The sequence below is a fragment of the Electrona antarctica genome (genome assembly GCF_951216825.1).
Source record: "Electrona antarctica genome assembly, chromosome: 4".
Classification (NCBI taxonomy): domain Eukaryota; kingdom Metazoa; phylum Chordata; class Actinopteri; order Myctophiformes; family Myctophidae; genus Electrona; species Electrona antarctica.
The window spans coordinates 10,994,808-11,020,460 of NC_136809.1; the positions used below are offsets into that span (position 1 = coordinate 10,994,808).

Below are 25,653 nucleotides of genomic sequence, written 5' to 3' on the forward strand. Positions count from 1 at the left end.
TGCTGCTATTGTTGAGAGACTGAGGGAGGCTACTCTATCTTATGTATTATAATTTATTTGGTAGTTTTTTGTTTGCAGGATATATGTACCTGCAATCTGTGAAGGTAAATATTACCCTTTCACACATGTAAACCACTCTTTTACTCATGTAAACATCTAGTAAATTGTAAACATGATGTGGCATGAACTTGAAGTACAGGGAACAGAGAAGACGCGCTACCGTTATTCCGCCGGCAGAGGGCAACATTAACCGCATCAAGATTTAAAGGGGCAACGCTGCAGAACTAGTCGTGAGAACGTGTGTGTCTGTGTCTCGTCTGTCTGTGCCGTGCACACTCCTCTCCTCCAGGCTCCAAGCCTCCAACACAACCAAAACAATGAGAGCCATCATTCAGAGGGTCACTAAAGCGAGCGTAACAGGTACGCGTCCATCTCCAATACAGCACGTGAAGTTGTGGCAACCGTTCGTAGCATGACAGACAGCGACACTTACAATTGGGTGACACATTAATATTGCCGTTGCTGACCCAAGCATGGTAGCTAAGCTATGTTAGCAAATAGCATCATGCTTCCTTATAACTATATGAGCTAGTACCCAGAGAGCAGAAGATGCATGCTGTGCTGGTGAAATGTGTCGCCAGGGAAACGCCAACGGGAGTCTTTGTTTTTGTGCTGCTGTGACGGTCAATCTCTGCACAGTGTTGTCCGAATGACAGGGAGGGGTGTGTGTGTGTGTGTGTGTGTGTGTGTGTGCGCGCGCGCGCGTGTGTGTGTGCGCGTGTCACTTGTTCTGTTGCAGTGGGAGAGGAGCAGATCTGCTCCATCGGGCGAGGACTGTGTGTGCTGCTGGGGATATCTGTGGAGGACACCCAGAAAGATGTGGACTACATGTGAGTCACTCAGTGTCTAATATACTGTGCGAGACACGTATAGTAACAACCCTGAGCTGAGAGCATAATGTAGCCTACAGTACGTTGTTTACAGTGAATCAAATATTGTATTGTTATTAATTATATATGTTATTCCACCACAAATCTGTATGACAGAGCAGTGGTTCTCGATAATGTATATTTGGCCACGGAGTGGACCCCCATCTGAAATTGTAATATGCCAGATTTTCCAAAATTGTTAAATAGCAAATGTACAGGACCTCTGTGCTGGGGACCCCCTGGAACCCCCCACCCCAAGGCCAAGGGCCCCAGACCCCACTTTGAGAACAAATGTGGTAGAGAAAAAAAGCAGTCGTTCTTAACCTTTTCTGGATCAGGTTCCACTCGAAAATATTGAAAGCATTCGTGGTCCACCCATCAGGTGGGTGGGCCGCGTGCATTTCTATTTTTATTTTAATGATCAATCAGTCAATTGTGCTGTATCTTGCGTTCTATCTTGAATCAATGGAACTAAGGTAGTAGTAGTTTTTGCCATTTATTTATTTGGGGACCCAATTGCAATGCCCATTGGTTGAGAACCAATGGGCATTGAATGTCTATTCCTTTATGTTTGACTGTTCAGAGTCCGTAAGATCCTCAACCTGCGGCTGTTTGAGGACGACGGTGGCAAGGCGTGGGCCAAGAGCGTGATGGAGCGGGACTTTGAGGTGCTGTGCGTGAGCCAGTTCACGCTGCAGTGCGTCCTGAAGGGCAACAAGCCTGACTTCCACCAGGCCATGCCCGCCGAGCTGGCCCAGCCCTTCTACTGCCACCTGCTGGAGAACATGAGGAGCGCCTACAAGCCTGAGCTCATTAAGGGTGCGTGTGGGGAAACTGGGAATGTGCTCAGTTTATTTTTTGGGCAGCGTGGTCACTTCACAGAGCGCACCAAGTGTGGCTTTATTTACGAACGACCAGTTAAAACTGGTCATTTTAACCAGTTAAAACATAGGCCAAGTATTAAACACTTGTATGGTGATGTACTAAATGGTTACCCCCCCCCCCCCGGGAGCGCTCGAGAGTCGAGACACCGCAGTGACGCACTCACACTGAACACCCCAACTTATAATAAATAATAATAATAAAACTTTATTTGTATAGCACCTTTCATGACATGAAATGCAGCTCAAAGTGCTTTACACAAAAAAGAAAGAAAAGCAGGGCATAAACAATACAGTGAGGACATGAATAACATTTTTTTTAAAAAGACAGATAAATCAATTAAAAGCAAGGGTGTAAAAGTGGGTCTTGAGCTGAGCTTTAAAAATGTCTACAGAGGCTGCCTGTCGAAGGTACAGTGGGAGTTTGTTCCACGCCGTCGGCCCGTAGAAGCAAAAAGCTGCTTCCCCGTATTTTTTAGTTGCCATTTTTTTAGGCAAAGCGAGCAGGCCAGCAGTGGAAGACCTTAGGGGGCGGTTTGGGACATATTTCGGCAGGCAGTCATGTAGGTAGGAAGGTGCGAGACCATTGAGAGCTTTATAAACAAGTAAAAGAATTTTAAAATCAATCCTAAAAACAACCGGAAGCCAGTGCAATGAGGCCAAGACTGGAGTAATATGTTCTCTCATCTTAGTTCTAGTTAAGACTCTGGCTGCTGCATTTTGGACAAGTTGTAATCTGTCAGTTGATTTCTTAGGCAATCCAGAAAAAAGTGCATTGCAGTAATCAAGCCGAGAAAAAACAAAGGCGTGGATTAGCGTTTTTGCATCGTCCAGTGACAAATAGGCTCTGATTCGTGCAATATTTCTAAGATGAAAAAAGGCAATCTTGGTAACATGATTAATGTGTGAATTAAAATTCAGTTCAGAATCAATAGTGATCCCCAAGTTCTTTACTGTACTGTTACTTTCTACAGTCAGGTTGCCAAGTCTGCTTTTTATCGATTCTTTCTGCTCACTAGAACCGATTATGAGAACTTCTGTCTTATCCTCATTTAGCTTGAGAAAGTTCTCACTCATCCAGCATTTAATGCTAGACAGACAGGTCAACAGCGGGTCTAAGGCACAGAGATCATCTGGATCTACAGAAAGATATAGTTGGGTATCATCAGCATAGAAATGAAAATTGACTCCGTGATTGGTAATGAGTTCTCCCAATGGCAGTATGTACAGGGAGAATAACAGAGGACCAAGAATTGAGCCCTGTGGAATACCAGAACTGATGTTGTGTTTGTCTGAGTCAAACTCAGCTAGATTGACAAAATAGCTTCTGTTTGTTAGGTAGGAGGAAAACCAGGACAGGGCCGTGCCAGACAGGCCTACCCAGTGCTCCAGACGCTGTATTAAAATTGAATGGTCAATCGTGTCAAATGCAGCCGTTAGATCTAGAAGTAAAAGAACGGAAACATGTTTCTTGTCAGCAGACACCCTAAGATCATTCATTACTTTTACAAGTGCTGTTTCTGTGCTGTGGCCTTTCCTAAAGCCAGATTGGAATTTGTTATGCACATTGTTGTTCTGTAGAAACACATCCAATTGATGAAAGATGCATTTTTCTAAAACCTTGCCCAGAAAGGGCAGATTAGAAATGGGTCGGTAGTTACCCATCACAGAGGGATCAAGATTGTGTTTCTTGAGTAAGGGCCTAACTACAGCCGTCTTCAGTGAGTCTGGAAAGACGCCTGATTGTAGAGAGCTGTTTACAATTTTTAGGATATCTCCAATCACACTGTCTAACACCTCTTTGAGAAAGGTGGTGGGAATTGTGTCCAATGAACAGGAGGATGATGTCATCTGAGATATGGTTTTTCGGAGTTCGTCTTCATCAATTGTACAGAAAGACAATAGGCTCCCCCTGGAGAGATCAACCCTGGCACCATTAGCTGCTGTTAGAGGGCTTGAGCTAGCAGCAGCACCATTCATAATATCAGCTCTAATGTTACAAATTTTGTTATCAAAAAAGCATGCAAACTCATTACACTTAGCTTTAGAGGCCGGGAACGACTGCTTGTAGGACTGGGGGGGGTTTAAAAGTCGTTCAATGGTAGAGAATAAGACTCTGGCATTTTTCTTGTTCTCATTAATAATGCCAGAGAAATAAGCCTGCCTTGCCAGACGCAGGGCTTTGTTATATGTGACTGTTGACTTTTTAAGAATCTCTAGGTGGATGGTGAGTTTGTTTTTTCTCCAAGCTCGCTCAGCTCTACGACAATCTTGCTTCAGTGAACGTGTATGCTCATTTATCCAGGGTGTTACTCTGGTGTTCTGTTTCTTTTTAGTTTTCATAGGAGCCACTATGTCAAGAGCTGACTCTAGTTTAAGATTAAACATTTGGACCATATCATTCACTGGGGGAGTATCGGATAGGGGGGGGCCCAGATGACGAGAGAACTCGTTGGCTGCAGATGAGCTAAAAAAACGCTTTTTTATAGTATATTCAGTGATGTTTTTCTCTAGATCAGAGACAGTCATATTAAAACACAGCAAATAGTGGTCTGATAGCTCAGGCATTTCAATAGTCCTTTCAACAGTGATGTTCAGACCTCTAGAAATCACCAGGTCCAGAGTGTGCCCCTGTTTATGTGTAGGCCCAACAACATGTTGGATGAACTCAAAGGAGTGCAATAACTCTAAGAAACCCAGAGCCACCGCATTTGAAGCATCGTCCAGGTGTAGATTAAGATCGCCCGAGATAAGAGTTCTGTCATAGTTAGTGGAACAGATAGATAAAAGTTCTGATATTTCTGTTAGAAATACAGCTTTGCTGCACTTTGGAGGACGATAAATGCTGATCATTGGGATAGAGGACTGACCCTGCAGTATTGTGGCCTGGTATTCAAAGGATGAAAAGCTGCCGAGCGTCAGAGCCTTGAATTTTAAAGTGTCTGAAAAAATGATTGCCAGTCCACCTCCTTTCTTAGCCTCGCGAACAGAGTGGATGAAACTGTAGTTTGCGGGACAGGCCGGCGCTAGGAGAACAGCTCCATCCGAGCCAAGCCATGTCTCTGTTAGAAAGATAATATCTAGCTTCTCTTTACATATTATATCATTTACAGAAGAGGACTTATTTGTTAATGACCTGATGTTAAACAAGGCAAGGTTTAGCTTGTTATCAGATTTTGGGGGGCTGTGATGCCTGTGAGGTACATTAACCAAGCAGCATTCTCTCTTCAGGCTACTCCTTGTCTTGGACAATCTATTTGAAATAACAGTGGAAATGTTGTGAACCTCAACCTGTACGGTGATTGAAACACCAGGCTTTCTAGAAGCAAGGGGTCCATACATGTTTGTTGCTACGCATAATGGACCCTGTTCATATCAGTTATCAAATGTGTTTTCTAGGCTATATGGGCGTGGCATATAGCGTGGGATTAACTCTGGCCATGGTATCTCTCGCATTTTGGGCTGTTGGGCTGGCCGTATGGTAAGGGGGGTCAGCCTTACTCCAGCGTTTATCAGGTCCATCATGCCCGGAGTGAATTTGAGGTGATGTATTGGTGAAGGAGTTTGAAATTCCTCCATTCGACTGTCATTGATGGGCCTCTCGGCGGCCTCAGTATCCTCTCCACCAGTGGCCCCTGTGACTTCACGCTCTGTGAGTTTATCTCCACCAGGGGGCGCTGTGACTCCACGCCCTGTGAGTTTTCCTCCACCAGGGGGCGCTGTGACTTCACGCTCTGTGAGTTTTTCTCCACCAGGGGGCGCTGTGACTCCACGCTCTGTGCGTTTTTCTCCACCAGGGGGCGCTGTGACTTCACGCCCTGTGAGTTTTTCTCCACCAGGGGGCGCTGTGACTTCACGCCCTGTGAGTTTTTCTCCACCAGGGGGCGCTGTGACTTCACACCCCGTGCGTTTTTCTCCACCAGGGGGCGCTGTGACTTCACGCCCTGTGAGTTTTTCTCCACCAGGGGGCGCAGTGACTTTACGCTCTGTGCGTTTTTCTCCACCAGGGGGCGCTGTGACTTTACGCTCTGTGCGTTTTTCTCCACCAGGGGGCGCTGTGACCTCACGCTCTGTGCGTTTTTCTCCGCAATAGTCACCCCCTATGAACACGGGGGTGAGTTCATAGGGGGTGAGTTTTTCAGGGGGCCATGCATCACCAGGGGACCATGCATCACGCTCTATGTAGTCACAGCAGATGCAGATATACCAGGGGGGATGCACTTCCTCTTCTCCATCAGAGGAGGACCACTCTTCTGCATCAGTCCAGAGCACATCAGGAGTGTGTTCACTTGATTTGACTTCTCCACCAGGAGGAGCTGTGGGTTCACTATCTGTGGTATTCCTTGTTTTGAGAACATCCTTGGCGAGGGGGAGAGGCTTGGCACCCGCCGCCACAATATTATCTGTTTTGGCTAGGGCGCTATCTCTTGATTCCATGTTGTGGAACAAGTTGCTGGAGAATAGTTTAACCCCCAGCTTGTTTAGGTGAATTCCATCAACAAAGAGGTGCCTACGATCAAAGAAGAAATTGAAGTTGTCAATGAAATTGAATGATTCTTCTGTGCATGCCGTTGAGAGCCATTTGCTGAGTGCATACAGTCTGCTGAAGCGTTCACATCCAGTCATTGGAGGTAGTGGCCCGCTGATCCACACGTCTAAATCTAGGGAGCTGAGGGTGTGGAATAGGGCTCTGAAATCATTTTTTAGGATTTCTGACTGTTGTTTTTCTGTATCACGTGTACCGATGTGCAGTATCAGTGTTTTCACCATAGGGTGTGCAGCAACAACATCAGAGATTCTGTCATTCAAATCAGAGACTGTGTCTTTGGGAAAGCATAGAACTTTTGCTTTTCTCATTTTGTTACTTTTAACATATTTCACAGCCTGATCACCAACAATCAGGAATTCATTAATTTGGTCTCCATTAGCTCGCCTTTCATTTTCTGTGATGTTGAATCTTACCCTGCTCGGTGTGGCGATATCTCTGTCGTTCATCTGGAGCAGTGGGCTGAATCTGTTAGCCACCTGCACATTCTCCATATGGGGAGATATGATTTTTGATCTGCTTTTCACAGTTTTCCAATTTTGAAGGGGGGTGGACGAGGCTCTGAGTCGGGCTGGTAGCGTAGGCCAGCTGGTCTTATCGGGGCTCCGAGCTCTTCCAGTTAGTCGTCCTTTCAAGTCCTGTATGCCGTTCTCTCTGTTTGTAATCACAGTGGATATACCGGGGGGGGAGACACCCCCGGGGGGGGAGACACCCCCAGTTTTTCGTCCTTTCATGTCCTTTGGCCTTGCGCCGAGAGAACTCCAGGCGAATGTCTTATCCTGCGTGCGGTTCTCCTGATTCCCATGTTGTTGTTTTACTTCCAAATTAACTTTTAAATAGTGTAATTCCGCTTCGAGCACTGCAATCTTTTGAAGCAGTTTCTGAAAGTCCTTTGAAGATATGACAGGGAACATCGCGGTGCTGGCTATTTGCCAAGTATCCAGTGCTAGTTAGCTATAGCTATGTGCCACGTACCCATTCACTGGAGGTAAAAAAAGAGTATTTTGCAGTATGGCAAAAGCTTCGTTCTATAGAAGAAATACAGTCCCATCGGTTTACAAGTAATGAGGATCCACTTGTAGTTTCTCAAAGAAAAATAAAACATTGATATCAGTTGAAGAATGCAAGCATAGGCGAGAGCAGCGGAGCGAAGCGTCCTCACTGTACGAGAGCAAGCTAGATGCAAGCTAGGGTCGGTCACACCCGGTGCGCACGCAGCACACTCGATTTTCGAACGACAACGCACCCAGTGTACTTACTGAATAAACAGGGCAGGGCACACCAGTGCAATCAGCGCGAATGTCCGAACGCACCCTAGATTTAAAAATCTAAAAGACAACAACAAACAATGTGAGAGTTATCTTGTTTTTTTGCACACCACCATTTTACGACAAAGTATAAAACAGGCTTAAGTGGTTAATCAGATTATTTAAAAATCTCTTAGAACTGAGGAAGGCCTATGGGCTGCAACGCCCGTTTGTTCTTTTTTAAGATGTTTTTGGGGCCTTTTTTCCCCTTTATGGTTGATTACAGTAAAGTCTGACAGGAAATGGGGAGAGAGATGGGGGGGTAACACGCAGCAATGTTCTCCGGGATCGTGACTCGAACCTGCGACACGCTGTCAGATTACCAGTAGAGATGTCCCGATTTTATAACGTGATCGGAATGCGGTGCCGGCCCGCTAATTTACCAGTCTAGGTGCCCAGATGGCTACGCCAGCTGCACGTCCGTTTGTTCTGCTGCTGCGGGTGAACCTGCAATAAACAAGAATCCTAAATGGTTTAAAAGTGAGTGCTGGTATTCCTTTCTACAGTGCATGTTAATACCATAGTGTAACTAGCACATGTGCAGTGGTTTGAGGTGGTCTCCCTACAGTGGAAGGGTAGGGACTAGGGAGAGTCATTTGGGTCGGACATTGTTGCGAATACCTCTCTCAATCAGTAGAGGACATGAAACCTACAGAAATGTAGCTTTAAGCCTCAGACATGGGTGTGTTTAGTGAAACCACAATCTGCTTCTTGGAGCAATCACTAAAAAAAAGAAAGTTCTATTTTTGAAAGTCGTAATCGTTTATTTTCAGCATAATGACAAAAGGAGGTCATTGTTCTAGGCGTAGCATCGTTAACGCTGTCTCCAGAGGGATATTTAAAGGTGATTTGGTTTACTAGGATTAACCTGGTATCGCGTGTCTTCCGTGGTAAAAAAAAAGAAAAGAATCACACTTGTGTGAAGTGAGGGCCGCTCTTATCATCATACATCATCCTGCATCACATTCTGTGCTCGGCCAATCAAATCATCACATTCCGTGCTACAAACACTGTGGGTACAGGCACACTGTCGCGTCAAGAGGTTGGAAAGAAAACGCCTAGAGCAGGTGTCTCTTCCTGGTTTTGAAACAGCTGGTGGATGGAAATGACGCTAGTGCGCGGCTTCAACTTGTAGCGTCGGCAAAGCGTTTCCGTTTTTTTGCCGACGCTACAAGTTGCAGCCGCGCCCTAGCGTCATTTTCATCCACCAGCTGTTTCAAAACCAGGAAGAGACGCACGCCTGCTCTAGGCTTTTGTTGACGCGACAGTGTGCCTGTATCCATTCTGTGCTCATACACACACACAAAGCTGTGCATAGGAGGGGCTTAGCGCCCCTCAAAACCAAAGGGGTCGCAAGTGGTTGCCTTTTCTCGTCATAGGTTTGCATCAGCAGTGACGGTCTCACTGTAGATGGTCTCATCCCGTGGAACTTGAGTACGTCAATTGCAGTGGCGGTGAATTGGGTCAGCCCACTGGGGAGCAGGTGCAAAGAACACCTCGTCCCGGTGAGGGAGGCAGAAGGTTTCCTAATTAGGAATTAGGAAACACACACACACACATACACACACACACACACACACACACACACACACACACACACACACACACACACACGGAGCAAACATGATGATGCAGCACTTTTCTTTCCGCCACAGCTTCATTGTGCTGAGGGTGTCATTAATCTGGACGGGCCACCGAAAGAAAGGAGAACATTTAAGTTTAAACTTCTTGTCCTCCTCCCTCCTCTCTTGTCTTGTACTCCCTTCGTTTCTCCCTGTACTTTTTATTTTTTCTCCTTCTGTTGTCCCCGTTGTTTGCTTCAAGGTGCAAAGTCATACGGCAACTAAAACAAACTCCTGATTCATATTTAGAGGCTATGAATACACATGGACTCCAAAAACATATCGTCACTGTGTCGGATGGGAAATCCTTGTATGACCCAAACCGGTCCTTTTTTTTATTATTATTATTTTAAAAAACATTTAAAAATGGTGAAAATATCCAATCTACAAGCTGCTATTTCCACTACTGTTGTGCAACACTTTTGTATTATGAAGTAGGGCATCAGTTACGAAAAAGAAACCATACAAAATTGAAATATTGGAGAATTTGGAGATACAAGGTTTCTGCCCGAGAGCAACAACAACGCTATCCTTCTGTTCTTGTATTTGTAGACGGGCAGTTCGGGGCCTACATGCAGGTCCACATTCAGAACGACGGACCCGTTACCATCGAGTTGACGTCACCTACTCACCCAACAGACTCCCGACAGGTACGGAAACATGTCACCTACTCACCCCAAAGACTCCCGACAGGTACGGAAACATGTCACCTACTCACCCCAGTGACTCCCAACAGGTACGGTACTGCTGAAGGAAACATGTCACCTACTCACCCCACAGACTCCTGACAGGTACGGTACTGCTGAAGGAAACATGTCACCTATTCACCCCACAGACTCCCGACAGGTACGGTACTGCTGAAGGAAACATGTCACCTACTCACCACACAGACTCCCGACAGGTACGGAAACATGTCACCTACTCACCCCACAGACTCCCGACAGGTACGGTACTGCTGAAGGAAACATGTCACCTACTCACCACACAGACTCCCGACAGGTACGGTACTGCTGAAGGAAAACATGTCACCTACTCACCCCACAGACTCCCGACAGGTACGGTACTGCTGAAGGAAACATGTCACCTACTCACCACACAGACTCCCGACAGGTACGGAAACATGTCACCTACTCACCCCACAGACTCCCGACAGGTACGGTACTGCTGAAGGAAACATGTCACCTACTCACCCCATAGACTCCTGACAGGTACGGTACTGCTGAAGGAAACATGTCACCTACTCACCCCACAGACTCCCGACAGGTACGGTACTGCTGAAGGAAACATGTCACCTACTCACCACACAGACTCCCGACAGGTACGGTACTGCTGAAGGAAACATGTCACCTACTCACCCCACAGACTCCCGACAGGTACCGTACTGCTGAAGGAAACATGTCACCTACTCACCCCACAGACTCCCGACAGGTACGGAAACATGTCACCTACTCACCCCACAGACTCCCGACAGGTACGGTACTGCTGAAGGAAACATGTCACCTACTCACCCCACAGACTCCTGACAGGTACGGTACTGCTGAAGGCAACATGTCACCTACTCACCCCACAGACTCCCGACAGGTACGGAAACATGTCACCTACTCACCCCACAGACTCCCGACAGGTACCGTACTGCTGAAGGAAACATGTCACCTACTCACCCCACAGACTCCCGACAGGTACCGTACTGCTGAAGGAAACATGTCACCTACTCACCCCACAGACTCCCGACAGGTACCGTACTGCTGAAGGAAACATGTCACCTACTCACCCCACAGACTCCCGACAGGTACCGTACTGCTGAAGGAAACATGTCACCTACTCACCCCACAGACTCCCGACAGGTACCGTACTGCTGAAGGAAACATGTCACCTACTCACCCCACAGACTCCCGACAGGTACGGAAACATGTCACCTACTCACCCCACAGACTCCTGACAGGTACGGTACTGCTGAAGGAAACATGTCACCTACTCACCCCACAGACTCCCGACAGGTACGGTACTGCTGAAGGAAACACGCATTGTAGCACATTGTAGAGCTGACATATTCCAAAACGTTTGAGAAAACGTTTCACCCGAATGACGAGTCCAAAATATGGACACCAGAGTTAACCCATTTGGACCTGATGCTGATTAAAAAATAAAATAAAAAAAAAGGAAACTGTTTCTATGTCAGTGGTTCTCAAACTATTCCGTATCAAGGACCCCCAGAAATTACATGTCATCTGAAAATATGTTGTTCCAGGGACCCTCCCAGAAGCAAAATTTGAGTTAAAACGTTCGCCCTGAAAGAATATATATTCAAAGATTTGCGGCACATTTCAAAAATAGCAGATCTACAAGCTCGTAGCACGGCACTCTGTGCTATTTTTCAATAGCTAAAGTATAACATAATGCTTAAAACACCAAAAGGGGTTCCTGCCCAGACTGGGTTAAAGTGACATTTATATATTCTCATTTATTTATGCGTTACATTTTGAAGTTGGACTGCGGTTAATTTTAAATGTATTTATTTTAGGAATTTACTTGTATTAAAACATCCTGCCCATCCATCTGTCCCAGATATGCAGTCGTTTACCTACTTTTTGTGGTGTCTTCTTTCTATCATTGTCAACCACTAGGTGGTGGTATAAGCCCTTGTGGTTGGTCTTGATAGTATCATTGTTGTTGTTTCCCATGCTAAGTAGAGCACTTTATTTTAAGCTATAGTTGCCGAGATGAGAATATAACACCACTACAGATATAAACCATCCTTTGCAAGCATTCTGTCCACAGTCTTGCTTGTTCATCAGCTTAAAATTGCCACTTTGATTTATCGTTAAGTTCAATATGAATCAGGAACGTCGTGTGTGATTCTGTCGCATTTTGCTTTTCATTAGGTTTTTGTTAAAACAACCACACTTCACTCACTCAATGATTCCTCAGATAATGGTAAAGCTGGGGGGGGGGGGGGAATGCGTCCGTCGCAACGTGCCGTGTTGTGAGCTTGTCGATCGGAAGTCTAGAGGGTTTAACCACATTTTTCGAATAAAATAAGGTTTCTGAAAACCTAGGTTCGGATTTAGGAGGTGTCTTTCAACTCGGCCTCAGGTCTAAATGGGTCATGTAAAGTGGGTGAGCCCCGTTTCATACTCCATCGTACAAATGTAGCCAAACTACAAGCTTTGAAGCTTTGCCTATAATGCCATGCAGTGTTGATTTTGGCACTTGTTTTAGTCATAGTCTCTTGAATAGTTATCATTTAGTTTTAGTCACCTGGAATGTTTTATTGTTAGTCTAGTTTTACTCGACTAAATATCATAAGATTTTGATCGACTAAATCTACAGTTGATTTAGTCGACTAAAATGAATTTTGGCAGGCCTTGATGCCGTCGTAATGGCTGTTTTTACACTTGCTGAAAATAGCCGATCTACAAGCTCACAACGTGTCGACGCGTTGTGAGCTTGTAGATCGGCTATTTTCAGCATGCAACCAATTGTAAAATGACTTATACTGGATCTTTTGGCCACTAGTCCTTTCCTAACATTATAGTCTAGTTTTTATTGTTGACGAAATTGTCAGTATATTTAGTCTTAGTTTTAGTCATCATTGCTTAGTTTTTATTTAGTTTCCATTTAGTTTTCGTCAGTGAAAAAAGGTAGTCGACGGACATTTCTCGCCTTGAGTTTTAGTCGACGAAATCAACACTAATGCCATGCCCAAAATAGAGACACCAGGATGAAAGTTGTTAAGCCTGATATGAAGGTATAACTCGTCTGCTTTGTTCTCGACCATTCACCCTTAGCCACTCCAACTCTAGCGCCCCCAATCTAAAGCTATCATTCAGCAGAAATAACCGATCTACAGCCTAACAACTTGCCATGCTGAGACACATTGTGAGCTTTTAGATCGGCTATTTTTCGGTAAAGATATTTAGTGTACAGCCAAAGAGGGAACATAGTATATATATAGAGCAGTGGTTCCCAAACGTTTTAGCCCGTGGCCCAAAACGGCCCAAAACGCGCTACGAGCTTGTAGATCTGCTATTTTTCAATAGCTAAAGTATAACGTATGCTTAAAACACCAAGAGGGGTTCCCGTTCAGAATGGGTTAAAAAGCTAAATGGACTCGATGCTGGCCTGCACCACCATTCATTCCTAGGCAAGTTAAAACGCCTCCCTAACCAGTCCAGACCGTGTTCTTTTAAGGGGCAGACACCCCTCGTAAGCCAATGGCCTTGCATTCCACCCATTTTGGACGTTCGTTTATTATTATTCATTCCCGCTGTCGCCCTGAATGTGTCTGTGGTCACTTCCGTGGAACTGGGCCAATGTTCTGCATTCTGATGCTAAGGCTACGGGGCTATAGCGCTGGCTCCTCTTCTCCTCCGGGGACTTGGCTTGGCTGACCCGACAGGGGGATGGCTAAAGCTGTCCTCAGAATTTTAATCTAGCCTGTTTAGGGATGTTTTGCTGCGGAGTCAAGGCCAAGGCTGGACATGAGGGATAACGGGCCAGCAGTGCTGTGTCAAGTACATTTTACTCAAGTAGGCTAGGCTACTGCACTAGAGTACATTTATGAGGATTCTTCTTTTTTTACTTTACTGGAGTGTTTCCATTTTTCAATGCTTTTCCTTCTACTCCACTACATCTCAGACTTAAGTAAAAAATATTGTACTTTTTACTTAATTACTTAACTTTAATTATATATTTTTTTATTATTAAAAATGATGAGTTACTTTGTAGATTTTGTTTATTACAAAACATGCATTAACTACTTCAGCCCTGTGCATACTATTACTACGCAAAGCGATGCTCTTAGATTAGGCTATTTTCGAAGCATTTTCAATTATTCAGTTGGAAACTTGTGAAATGGGACATTCTGCAAAAGGAGTACTTTTACTTTCAGTACTTGAGTATAATACTAATGTGAATGCTTTTGTAGTACATTTTGAATAACGGACTTTTCATTTGTACGTGAGTATTTCTACACTGTGGTACATTTACCCAAGTACGAAGTGTGAGTACTTCTTCCATCACAGCGGGCAGTCAAATTTGTCTGAGGCCAGCAGCGGAATAATCAAGTGATCGCCAACAGACACTGTTCCCTTTCTCTCCATGAATCAGGGATTCTGTCCCATCGGGGGTCAAGTGGCCTGCACACCGACCTATACTGTTCTGTCCCATCGGGGGTCAAGTGGCCTGCACACCGACCTATAGGGATTCTGTCCCATCGGGGGTCAAGTGGCCTGCACACCGACCTATAGGGATTCTGTCCCATCGGGGGTCAAGTGGCCTGCACACCGACCTATAGGGATTCTGTCCCATCGGGGGTCAAGTGGCCTGCACACCGACCTATAGGGATTCTGTCCCATCGGGGGTCAAGTGGCCTGCACACCGACCTATAGGGATTCTGTCCCATCGGGGGTCAAGTGGCCTGCACACCGACCTATAGGGATTCTGTCCCATCGGGGGTCAAGTGGCCTGCACACCGACCTATAGGGATTCTGTCCCATCGGGGGTCAAGTGGCCTGCACACCGACCTATAGGGATTCTGTCCCATCGGGGGTCAAGTGGCCGGCACACCGACCTATAGGGATTCTGTCCCATCGGGGGTCAAGTGGCTGGCACACCGACCTATACTGTACAGGGAGATGAAAACCATAGTCTTTGAGATTCATCCCGCAATGTCAAAGCAACCACAGCTTTTATTAAGAAATAAATGCTGTCTTTTTTTTTAGGGGGCACGGTGGCACAGTCGGTAGTGCTGTCGCCTCACAGCTAGAAGGTCCTGGGTTCGATTCCCGCTGGGGACGCCGTGGGCGCTGGGAGCGTGTTCCCTCCTCTGTGTCATCAGTGCCCATACCCGAGGCAGGGTTGGCAAAAAGGGCCTTTCTGTGTGGTGTTTGCATGTTCTCCCCATGTCACCTAGGGTAGGTACACTCACAAAAAAACATGCAGTAATCCTGGTCTCTAAACTACCTCCCCCTGGCCAGCCGGGGCGCCTGATGGAGGGGAAAGGAACTAGTCGGAATAACGTGTTCCTTCCACGCGCCACGTCCGGCCGGGGGAAACTCTCCCCTGTCAGGTGAAAAGAAGCAGCTTGGACTCCTCATACATAGAAGGAAGCATGAGGTCAGTCTGCTACCCCCCAGGTTGGCAGAGGAAGTGTAGCGCCCAGGATTACATTAGATAATTGACACTGGGTGCAAAAAATGGGTTGCAAAATCGTGGGATAAAAATTATAGTAAAAGGAATAAATGCTGTTGGTTTTGTTGGTGCAGGTGTAGCTGACGGCTTAGAATACTCTGGGTGGTACGTTGGCATTTTGTGACGAAACTCGACAAATGCTAAACATTATTAAACATCAATTAAGGTTGTGACGGGTTAGCGTTTTATCCACATAAATACAAATGCATTGCGTTTTAACCACATTATCCCAAGCAGCCCTATTTTGGGGTGAACATGCATTTAGAACAAATTTCTACAAGGTCACTCACAACAACGCATTTACACATTGTGAGCCTGGAGATTCGGCTGTTTTCGGCAAAAGGGATTTGGTGTCGAGATAAATACTTCTTAAGGTGCGTTCAGACTTGGATGGTTTAGAGCGGCGCGATTATTTAAATTCAAGTTTGAACGCACCTTTATAGAGCCCTGGGGGACCCCGGTCAACTAAATACATGTTTTATAATAGGCTTTATAATTTATTATTGTTGGTTTTTAAATAATTCTTGCCTGCATAATGCATAGTTCTACACAGTCATTCAAGATCAGTCTGCCAAATATGTGTTCACACGTTGCTTCATCTTCTCCCCCACATCAGTTTTATTTTTTGCAGCATAAACAAATATGCCAACGCCCCCGTGGTGCAGCTCTGAAGCACACTGATGGGTTAATATGGGAATAACCGATTTTTGTCTCCAATTCCACCATGTGAATAATGCAACATTTTTTGCAATGTTGCCTTTTTTTTTTTTTTCATGAATTGTAGTTCATAAATATATTCTTGGCTCCTATGAAAGTTTTAGTGGGTGTGTGTGTTTAGCAAGCCCTTTCCAATCTGGGAAGGCATATCTGCAGTATCTTAATAGAGAGAAGCGGAGACAGAGACAGAGAGAGAGAAGGAGATTGTTGAACCAGGGGGTGTTGTTGCAGCAGTGAATAACAGTAGGCCCACTGAAAATGGTTGCAAGTGGCTGCATGAGAGGTGGTTTACATAGCGATGACAATAGTTCCATTCAAGTGACCACATGACGGCTCCAGATGAGGACAGAACACATCTGGCCCTTGGTTCACGAAGACCCGTCGGGGAGCTGGAGAAGTGATCTTGTGTCACAGATGTGCTCTTCACTGTTCATGTTATTGTTTACCACTGGTCTTCAAACTGTGGCTCGGGACTCCCAGTGAGGGGGGGGGGGGGGTCCCTAAATGATCTGGGGGTGGTTGGTCCCTAAATGATCTGGGGGTGGTTGGTCCCTAAATGATCTGGGGGTGGTTGGTCCCTAAATGATCTGGGGGTGGTTGGTCCCTAAATGATCTGGGGGTGGTTGGTCCCTAAATGATCTGGGGGTGGTTGGTCCCTAAATGATCTGGGGGTGGTTGGTCCCTAAATGATCTGGGGGTGGTTGGTCCCTAAATGATCTGGGGGTGGTTGGTCCCTAAATTATCTGGGGGTGGTTGGTCCCTAAATGATCTAAAGGGTGGTTGGTCCCTAAATGATCTGGGGGTGGTTGGTCCCTAAATGATCTGGGGGTGGTTGGTCCCTAAATGATCTGGGGGTGGTTGGTCCCTAAATGATCTGGGGGTGGTTGGTCCCCAGATTAACCCATTTAGACCTGACACTAATTCTACAAAATGTCTTCTAAATCCTAATGGTTTCCTATGTCAGTGGTGCGGACCCCAATCTGAAAATATGTTGTTTCAGGGACCTCCCAGATGCAAAGATTTGATTTCGATTTCTTTTAATTCTCGGATTAACGCAAATTAATCAAAAGCTGTACGTCTGTGGCTACCTGGACAAAGGTAGATTCACCTCGGCCATACGGCTATGTCATCCAACCTGTTTTAAGTCCTTTTTCCCCTAAAAACTTTGCAAGGCAGTCGTAGCCAATTGGAATGGGATTACGATAAAGCACATTATTATACATCTTGATCATAGGACACCAGAGATGATGTGTACCGATTTGTGTGAGTTTTGAACAAAATCTGTAGGAGTAGTAGCAAAAAGTGTGGTTTGAAGAAAACACAAAATGGTGGAAAATGTACGATGAGTGATGGATGATCCAAAGAATGCAGGGAGAAATATATTGTTGCTGTCGGGCAGAAACCTCCATATTTGAACTTTTTGTTAATGTTTTTTTTTCGTAAATCAATGCCCTACTTGATCATACTAACGCATCACACGAAGGCATCATAAATAGCGGATCGACAAGGTTGGCGTCTAGACTCTTTAGTTTAGACTAGAGCTTGTGGATCTGCTACTTTTGCTACTGTTGAATTTGAATCCTGAAGCGTAACAGTTTTGGACATAATGAGGTTTCCACCCGACAGAGACTATATTTATATTGTACGACCTATGGTTCAAAACGTGCAGTGGGCTGTTCTAAATCTGAGGTGGCGGTTCTTCCTCTCTGCCTACTGTGTGTGCAAAGTTTCACAGCAATTGGGCTTTGGAAGACATTTTTCCTATCAAAATGGAATTTGAGAAATCTGGCAGATCACATGTCGTGATCACATGACTACAGAGATGATTTGTATGCATGAAATCTGTAGGAATCGTAGCAAATAATGGGTTTTGCAAAAAACAAATCAACCTCATGATGGCTGCCAGGCGGATTTGAAAATAATTGGGGTGGAGATTCTTCCTTTGCCTACTGGACATACAGTACAAAAAATTCACGAGAAATATATTTGAATGTATGTCATGAATACTGTATACCAGCTCAGTGGCCTTGTGGTTAATAGAGTGTCCGCCCTGAGACTGGGAGGTCGGGGTTCAATCCCTGGCCGGGTCATACCAAAGACTCTACAAATGGGACCCAGTGCCTCCCTGCTTGACACTCAGCATCAAGGGTTGGATTGGGGGTAAGTCGCTGCGACATACTAGCGTCATGTCCAGGGGGTGTACTTGTACATCAAGCTGCCTCACGCTACAGAAACAGGAGATAGGCTCCTGCCCTATGGGCCTCATGGCTCGGCAAGGCTACTTACTACTACATGAATACTGTACGTGCTTTGGCCAACTAACCCACAATATCCTGGTTGTCAATATATGTACATACAGTATGTGTTAATTTTGTTAACCACATAATAGTTAACCAGGGTCCCTCTGGGCTCTATCATTGGCCCTCACTGCACACCAAATCTCTTCACCGAAAATAGCCAATCTACTAGCTCAAAATGCGTTGTGTTGTGAGCTTGCAGATTGACTATTTTCACCCGTTGTCACTGAACACTATTGTGTCAGAATCGTTATGGGTGGGGTTCACGACACGTGGCAGATGTATTGGCTCCGGCTCCAATCAGCAGTGATGGAAACGCGACACCTGCGTAGACGTGCACATTTTGCCACTTTTCTGCCGCAGTGCTGTGAGAGAGAGAGAGCTTCTGCTGAGGGGAAGGGGGGGAATAACCCGGGCTCTACACTACTCGCATTACAGTAGCTGTGCGAACCGAAATATGTTTTTTATACGAGCACAGTAAAGATTACAACCTAACTGTAATCTTTTCAATCCAAAGTACCGTAAAAGATTATTTTTGTAATCAAAATTCTCTATTACACAGATTCTTAATGTGAGGTCCAACGATCAAAATGAGGGTCAAAGTCGTACAATTTGTCACGCACGTTACCACAGTGAAATTTGTTCTCCGCATTTGACCCATCTCTTGGAGCGGTGAGCCGCAGCCAAGGAGCGGTGAGTTGCAGCCGTGCCGCGCTCGGGAATCATTTGATTAGTAGATTTGACCCCCCAATCCAACCTATTGATGCTGAGTGCCAAGCAGGGAGGCATTGGGTCCCATTTTTACAGTCTTTGGTATGACCTGGCCAGGGATCGAACCCCCGACCTCCCAGTATCAGGGCGGACACTCTAACCACAAGGCAGTCACTGTCTGGTCCTTGAAGTATAAAAAGTTTCAGAATCCCTACAGCTTAGTTTGGCTAGCTGTAATTGCATATTGCCTCTGGACAGCACATGCAGCCCGAGGGAGTGAGAGAGAGATACCTGCAGGCACTTCTCAGCGTGTTCGTGGTGTTGAGCCGTTATCCTGGTGTGACACACCAGGATAACGTGGTTGTATGCCTCCGCCAACCAGTTGCCAATGTCTGTCCAGATTCTCATACTGTAGTGTAGTGTAGTGGCTAACAAACAAACTCGGCTAGGCAGCGCATAGGGAAACCGTCTTTGACACGTTATAAAGTAAATCATTGAATGTCCAAACAGTGCAACTGCTGTTGGGTGAGTTTCCCATTTATTGTTACCAACAGGAAACCGCATAGTTCATCAAATGCATATAAAATAACGGTAAAAAAACGTATAATCTCCCCCTTTGTGTGCCCAAACTGCCCATGCCATTCCTCCCTAGGCTCCTTCACCTGTGATCCTTATCACTCCACCTGATGCTTAGTGCGGAACCCCTCCCTCCAAGGAGAACCCGCCCATAACTGGCTCAAGACACTTACATGATGTTAATGTAGCTAGTAAAACTGTCTTCTGTTCAGTCCCAGGCAACAGAGCACAGTCTGTGTGTGTTTATGACAGCTTGACTGTAAGCAATCTATATATTTTGGTCATGAAATAGAACATGTAGTGGCTCACTCGTACAACTGCTGGATTATAACTTCATACAAGTTATGTACGATTGCATGCGTGCATGTGGCGATTAGTTGGAACACGAGAAAAGTCTGACCAAAATTGGAGAGCCAAAGAAGGGTTGGTGAGATAAAGGGATTTTTCCAAATCCACTAACACAGAAGTCAATGCATATGGTGAATGAGATTTTATGATCACGTGATCTCCTTATTTCCCTGTATGACTGAGGGTTAAATGGTGACCTGTATGTTAGCGAAAGAGCACGCACAACACAACACACGTCAAAACACGTTAATGGGCGATGTGGGCTTTGAGAAAAACCACACTTCAATAGACGTGATCGGCAATTTGAAAGTGAATGAGTTGATGGATTAATTGTCTCTTTCTGCGTGTGCGTGCGCGTGCGTGTGCGCATGCGTGTGTAGGGAGGGAGGAACTTGACCCTCCCTACACACAAGTGTTTCTACCAGTCTGTCTGTGGCTGCATGTCTGCCCATCCTGAATTGTGTGTGTGTGTGTGTGTGTGTGTTTTTAGATGTCCAAGCTGGAGAAGCAGCAACAGAGGAAGGAGAAGACGCGCTCCAAGGGCCCCTCGGAGTCGAGCAGAGAGAAGGTCTCCCAACGCTCCAGACCGGACCCCAACGCTAGCAGTGGGGCCGATGGCGACGTATCTTCAGAGAGAGAGCCCTAAAGGACGGGAAAGGTGACGCAAATCGCAAACACACATAAACGTCTTTATCTCCACATTTGTTTGTTCTTTTGTAAATGAATGCCCTAATCAAAAATGGCAGATCTGAAAACTCGAGCTTGTAGATCTGCTGTCTGTGCTGTTTTTTTTTATTTGAACCCTGAAACGTTCCAGAGTTACCATGTTACAGAGACGTTATCATCTCTGTCGACGATATCGTCAAAAAAGTAGACAAGTAGACAACTGATTCAGACAACAATGGCAAACGGCAGAGTGTAGGTATAGGCTAACACTAGATGCTGATTCTGTTCATATACGCCTCTGATTCCGGAACGCCCTAACCTAGCATGCTTTGAAAAGAGCACACAACAGAGGACGGCTTTGTTTGGTTCTGTTTAAAAGAAAACAAAGCAAAAAACGGCAAACCCGGCATTAATGACGCATCTTCTTTAGGCCATGTGTTGCAGGATCCCTGTATACAAGTGGCTAGTGTCTCTGTGTCTGTTTATTGTTGATGATATCGTTGCTGTAATACAGGCCCAGTGCTTGTGAGAGGCACGCCCTTTGTTTCCCTACACAATAGTCCACAGAATGCACGCATTGGGGAGGGGACTGAGGTCTCTCATCTTCCCATTCAGAGATTGTTTATAAGTATTAAAAAAAATACAGTTATGAAGGAATGGAGAGAGACAGTGAGTCAGCTACCTCCCTCTATACTTGCTGAGGCTGCTGCTTGCTCTGTTGGCACAACGCTTCCCACCCACCCCACGTGGAATATCTCTCTCTCTCTCTCTCACACACACACACACACACACACACACACACCTTTGTATTAGTATACTTGTGAGGACATTAACATTTTCTGAATGCCATTCTTACGATGTAAGCCTAGAGCCCAAAAAATGGCAGGTCTACAAGCTAACAACGTGTTCGAAGATGGGCGGTTTTTCGGTGAATGAATGTATAAATCATGTTTTACTCGTAATTCCACCCCCCTAAACTATTAAATGTTCTCTAAATGTCTAATCCTAATCTGATAATAATCCATTGTGTATATCACCAAGTTGCCCGTTTGGGCCTTTGTCAGATTGCACGCGAGAGTATTGTAACTGTAATCCCAAATGCATCCTGGGTAAATACACTCCAAGACATTGATGCCGCCTTACATAAGGCCACTTTGTCTCGATAGAGGCCGAGGGTCATAGCAAGAGAGATGGGAGGTAAATGAGAATCGGGAGTATATTGAGAGTTGTGTTTAAGGGGGCAGAGTGCACGCAGCCAGCAGCACTTCTGTAAATGTGCGCTAGTAGAGGAGAAGTGGGAGATATTTGGATTTAACCACATGAGCCCTGCATGGTGTCCCTATTCTGGGCATGTCACAATAGGTGAACATTCGACAAAAACAGCAGATTTAGATCCGCTATTTTTTTTTTGCCAAAGAGATTTGTCTAGAGGGGGAATGAAATTGGGCCTAGGATATAGCCCTGGGGTACACCAGTCAATGGAGTACGTTGGGTTTAACCCATTTTTACCTGAGATCAGATTCTAAGAATGTCTTCTACATCCTGACAGTTTTCCGAAAAGGCTATGTTTCTATGTCAGTCGTTCTTCGATTTAAAAAAAAAATAGCAGACCTACAAGCTCGTAGCGCGCCACTCGGTGGCGCGCTACGAGCTTGTAGGTCTGCTATTTTTCAATAGCTATAAAGCATAACATAATGCCAACACCAAAAGGGGTTCCCACCCAGAATGGGTTAAAGGGAGATGTCGGACAGGGTCTCGCTTGCTCGCTCGGCTCTGTCACTGCATATTTTAGAGGGAGAATTGGTGTTCCCTAGGTTTGCTTAGCATGAATTAAACATGAGCTGTGTGCACTTTTCTCTGAATGAGTAGAGTAATATTTGTGACAGTCCTATCTCTGCTCTTCATTCCTTCCTGCCTACAGTGGGGTTTTTTAAAAAGAACAGCTCACCAACATGTTCTGATCTTAGAAACTGCAACCGCTACTTTATTTTCTCACACATTCCTTTCTGTCACCACACGGCACTCGCTTTTCTTTCTAAGAGAAGAACAAAGTTTCATCCTTGGATGGAGGAAACTAGAGCAGTCACCATTTTTAATGTTTTTATTTCCTCCTCCTTACTTTTCTTACTTGTGTAATGGTAAAACTCCTTCAAAATTGTCACTGTCAGGAAGAAATGTTCTATCTCCTTATTTTAACTTTTTGTAATGCCCTATATAAAAGTGTCACACATAACAACAATTGTCGCCTATATAATGACCTGCCACGGATGCCAGATTGAAAGTTTGCCTGTCGTTTTTGTAAATTAGTAATCGATAAAAGATACAAGGATACAAGAGCTTGTGACTAAATAACATTGGAACACAGTTTTCCATTTTTATTTTTTATTTTTATACAGGTAGGGGCCCTATCTTGCGCCACGCATTACCCCTAAACTTATTTGCCATATTTTACTATTTTGATTTTTTTTTTTAAATGGTTCAACTAGCCGATCTACATCGACACGTTGTGAGCTTGTACAGTAGATCGACTATTTGAACTATTTTAAAGGTTTTAGAAAATAGTAAAAAATGGCATAAGTTTATGGGTAAGGGCCGATTCATACTCCTATTTTAGAGCCGAATAAACGTCGGTTCGGCGCTGTAGAGCCTACAATGTGACGTCATTTGAGGTTCGGGGGGGCGGGGTACCGTCCTAAAGTCGGCTCTTCGGTGCTACTGAAACATTTCTGACGAGCCGAAATCATTTCGGCACTACAGCGCCGAAACAGCGGTAAAATAGGAGTATGAATCGGCCCTAAGGCAAGATATAGAACCTTTCTGAGTGAGCCCTGTCGAGAGTACCAGCAGTACGAAAAGGTTCCAACATGCGTCAAGCGTCACATAATAATGAAATAATTACAATTATGTAACAGTTTAACACAGATCACATGGCAGAAACTAGATAAAGTGCCCCTCGGGGCACAGGTCTCCACCAGGGCAGGTCAGGTTGTGGCCTCCGGGTGGCGCTATAATAGGCCAATGTGAAAAGGGTGCCATTTCTTCTTGCGCCTTGGATTGGATGATTTGAGGCATTTTGTTCCAAAAATGTGTTTTGCAAAAATCCACCTGTTGGTGGCGCTATAACAGGCCAATGTGAAAAGGGTGTGTTATATTCCTCAGCCTAGTAGGAAAGAGTTCACGTAAATTGCACGCTGCGTTCATGATTTGAGGATTTTTGTTCAAAACGGGCCAATCCTGCAAACTTTGAAAGCCAATGTTAGCCAATTAGGAGGGAATCTGAAATATCGGACAGATCCGTCTTGAACACATGACTATAGAGATACTGTGTAACGATTTGCGGGGCTTTGGACAGAATCTGGAGGAGTAATGTAATGTAATAAAAAAATGTGTTTCATAAAAGTCGGCCTCCTGGTGGCGCTATAACAGGCCGTTCTGGAAAACATCGGCAGAGGTTCATCGTTGGCATCCAGGGAGTGTGTGTGCAAAATTTGGCACCGACCAGGTTAACGGTGATGGAGATTAGCTGTACACAGACTGACGGACACACACGGACGGACTCACACTCACACAGAGGGCAAAACATACTCTCTCCCCATGCCTTCGGCCTGGTGGAGACAACAATGGCACCTATAGAAAGCATAGTATAAAAAAGCATTAGGTAGAAAAGCAGGTGCCATTTTTTGTGGCGCCAGACAGACATTGAAACATCCGCACACTAGCCTCGGTACCTAGACTTTTCTTTTCGTTCGCATTCGGCTCGCAGGTCTTCATCAGGCAAAATATGACAGACTTTAAAAAGACCTGAAGTTCCTAAAGTTTCAGATCTGAACTGTCTGGAGCTTTCCTAAGGTTCCACCTGACACCAACAAAATGACCCGGTATATCTTTGCGTTACTTTTCAGGAAATGGGGAAAAAAGGACCCGTGTTCCAATGGAGCCACCATAGTTAAAGACTTTCATTGGTTAAATGTTTATAAAACCCCACAGATGGACTTTAACTTTCAAAATATTTCCACAATAGCGAAAAAAGCCAATAGCCGACAACGCATCTCGATGCGACACATTGTGAGCTTTTAGATTGTCTACTTTTTCACGACACTCTTGTGCAATAAAGTAGGGCATTAATTTACAGTAAAACTAAAACGTTGCAATAAAGGAGATAAAAGGTTTCTGCCCAACAGAAACTATATGAAATTTGTATTTTGTTTGTTTGTTTTCTGTCATGCAGACACCCATGTGGGGCCATGTGGCGCGGAGCCCTGTTTTCTGAGGATGGTCTTGACCTCAGCAACTTGGACACCTGTTGACAACTGTTTTTATTTTACTGCTTGGAATGTAATATAGGGCTCTGTCATTTATCCTCTCTGGCTGTCTTCTCACCGCAGAACCTTGTTCCCTCGCCGGTGTCTTTAGCATTCTACACAACATCTACACCACATCTACACCACATTCTACATCACATCTACAGCATCTACACCACATTCTACACTACATCTACACCACATTCTACACTACATCACATCTACATCACTTCTACACCACATTCTACACTACATCTACACCACATTCTACATCTACACCACATTCTACACTACATCTACACCACATTCTACACTACACCACATTCTACACTACATCTACACCACATTCTACACTACATCACATCTACATCACTTCTACACCACATTCTACACTACATCTACACCACATTCTACACTACATCTACACCACATCTACACCACATTCTACACTACATCTACACCACATTCTACACTACATCTACACCACATTCTACACTACATCACATCTACATCACTTCTACACCACATTCTACATCACATCTACAGCATCTACACCACAT

At 45.1% G+C, this 25,653-nt stretch overlaps 1 protein-coding gene across 1 annotated transcript; it reads left to right on the forward strand.

Annotated features, from left to right (window-relative positions):
* The first annotated feature begins 290 nt into the window (after positions 1-290).
* dtd1 (D-aminoacyl-tRNA deacylase 1) lies at positions 291-25,653 on the forward strand. The gene is made up of 6 exons (XM_079499106.1): positions 291-420; positions 800-890; positions 1,513-1,748; positions 9,838-9,935; positions 20,617-20,784; positions 25,021-25,653. Exons 1-5 carry the CDS (start codon positions 378-380, stop codon positions 20,770-20,772), a joined length of 624 nt encoding a protein of 207 aa, XP_079355232.1. The 5' UTR covers positions 291-377; the 3' UTR covers positions 20,773-20,784; positions 25,021-25,653.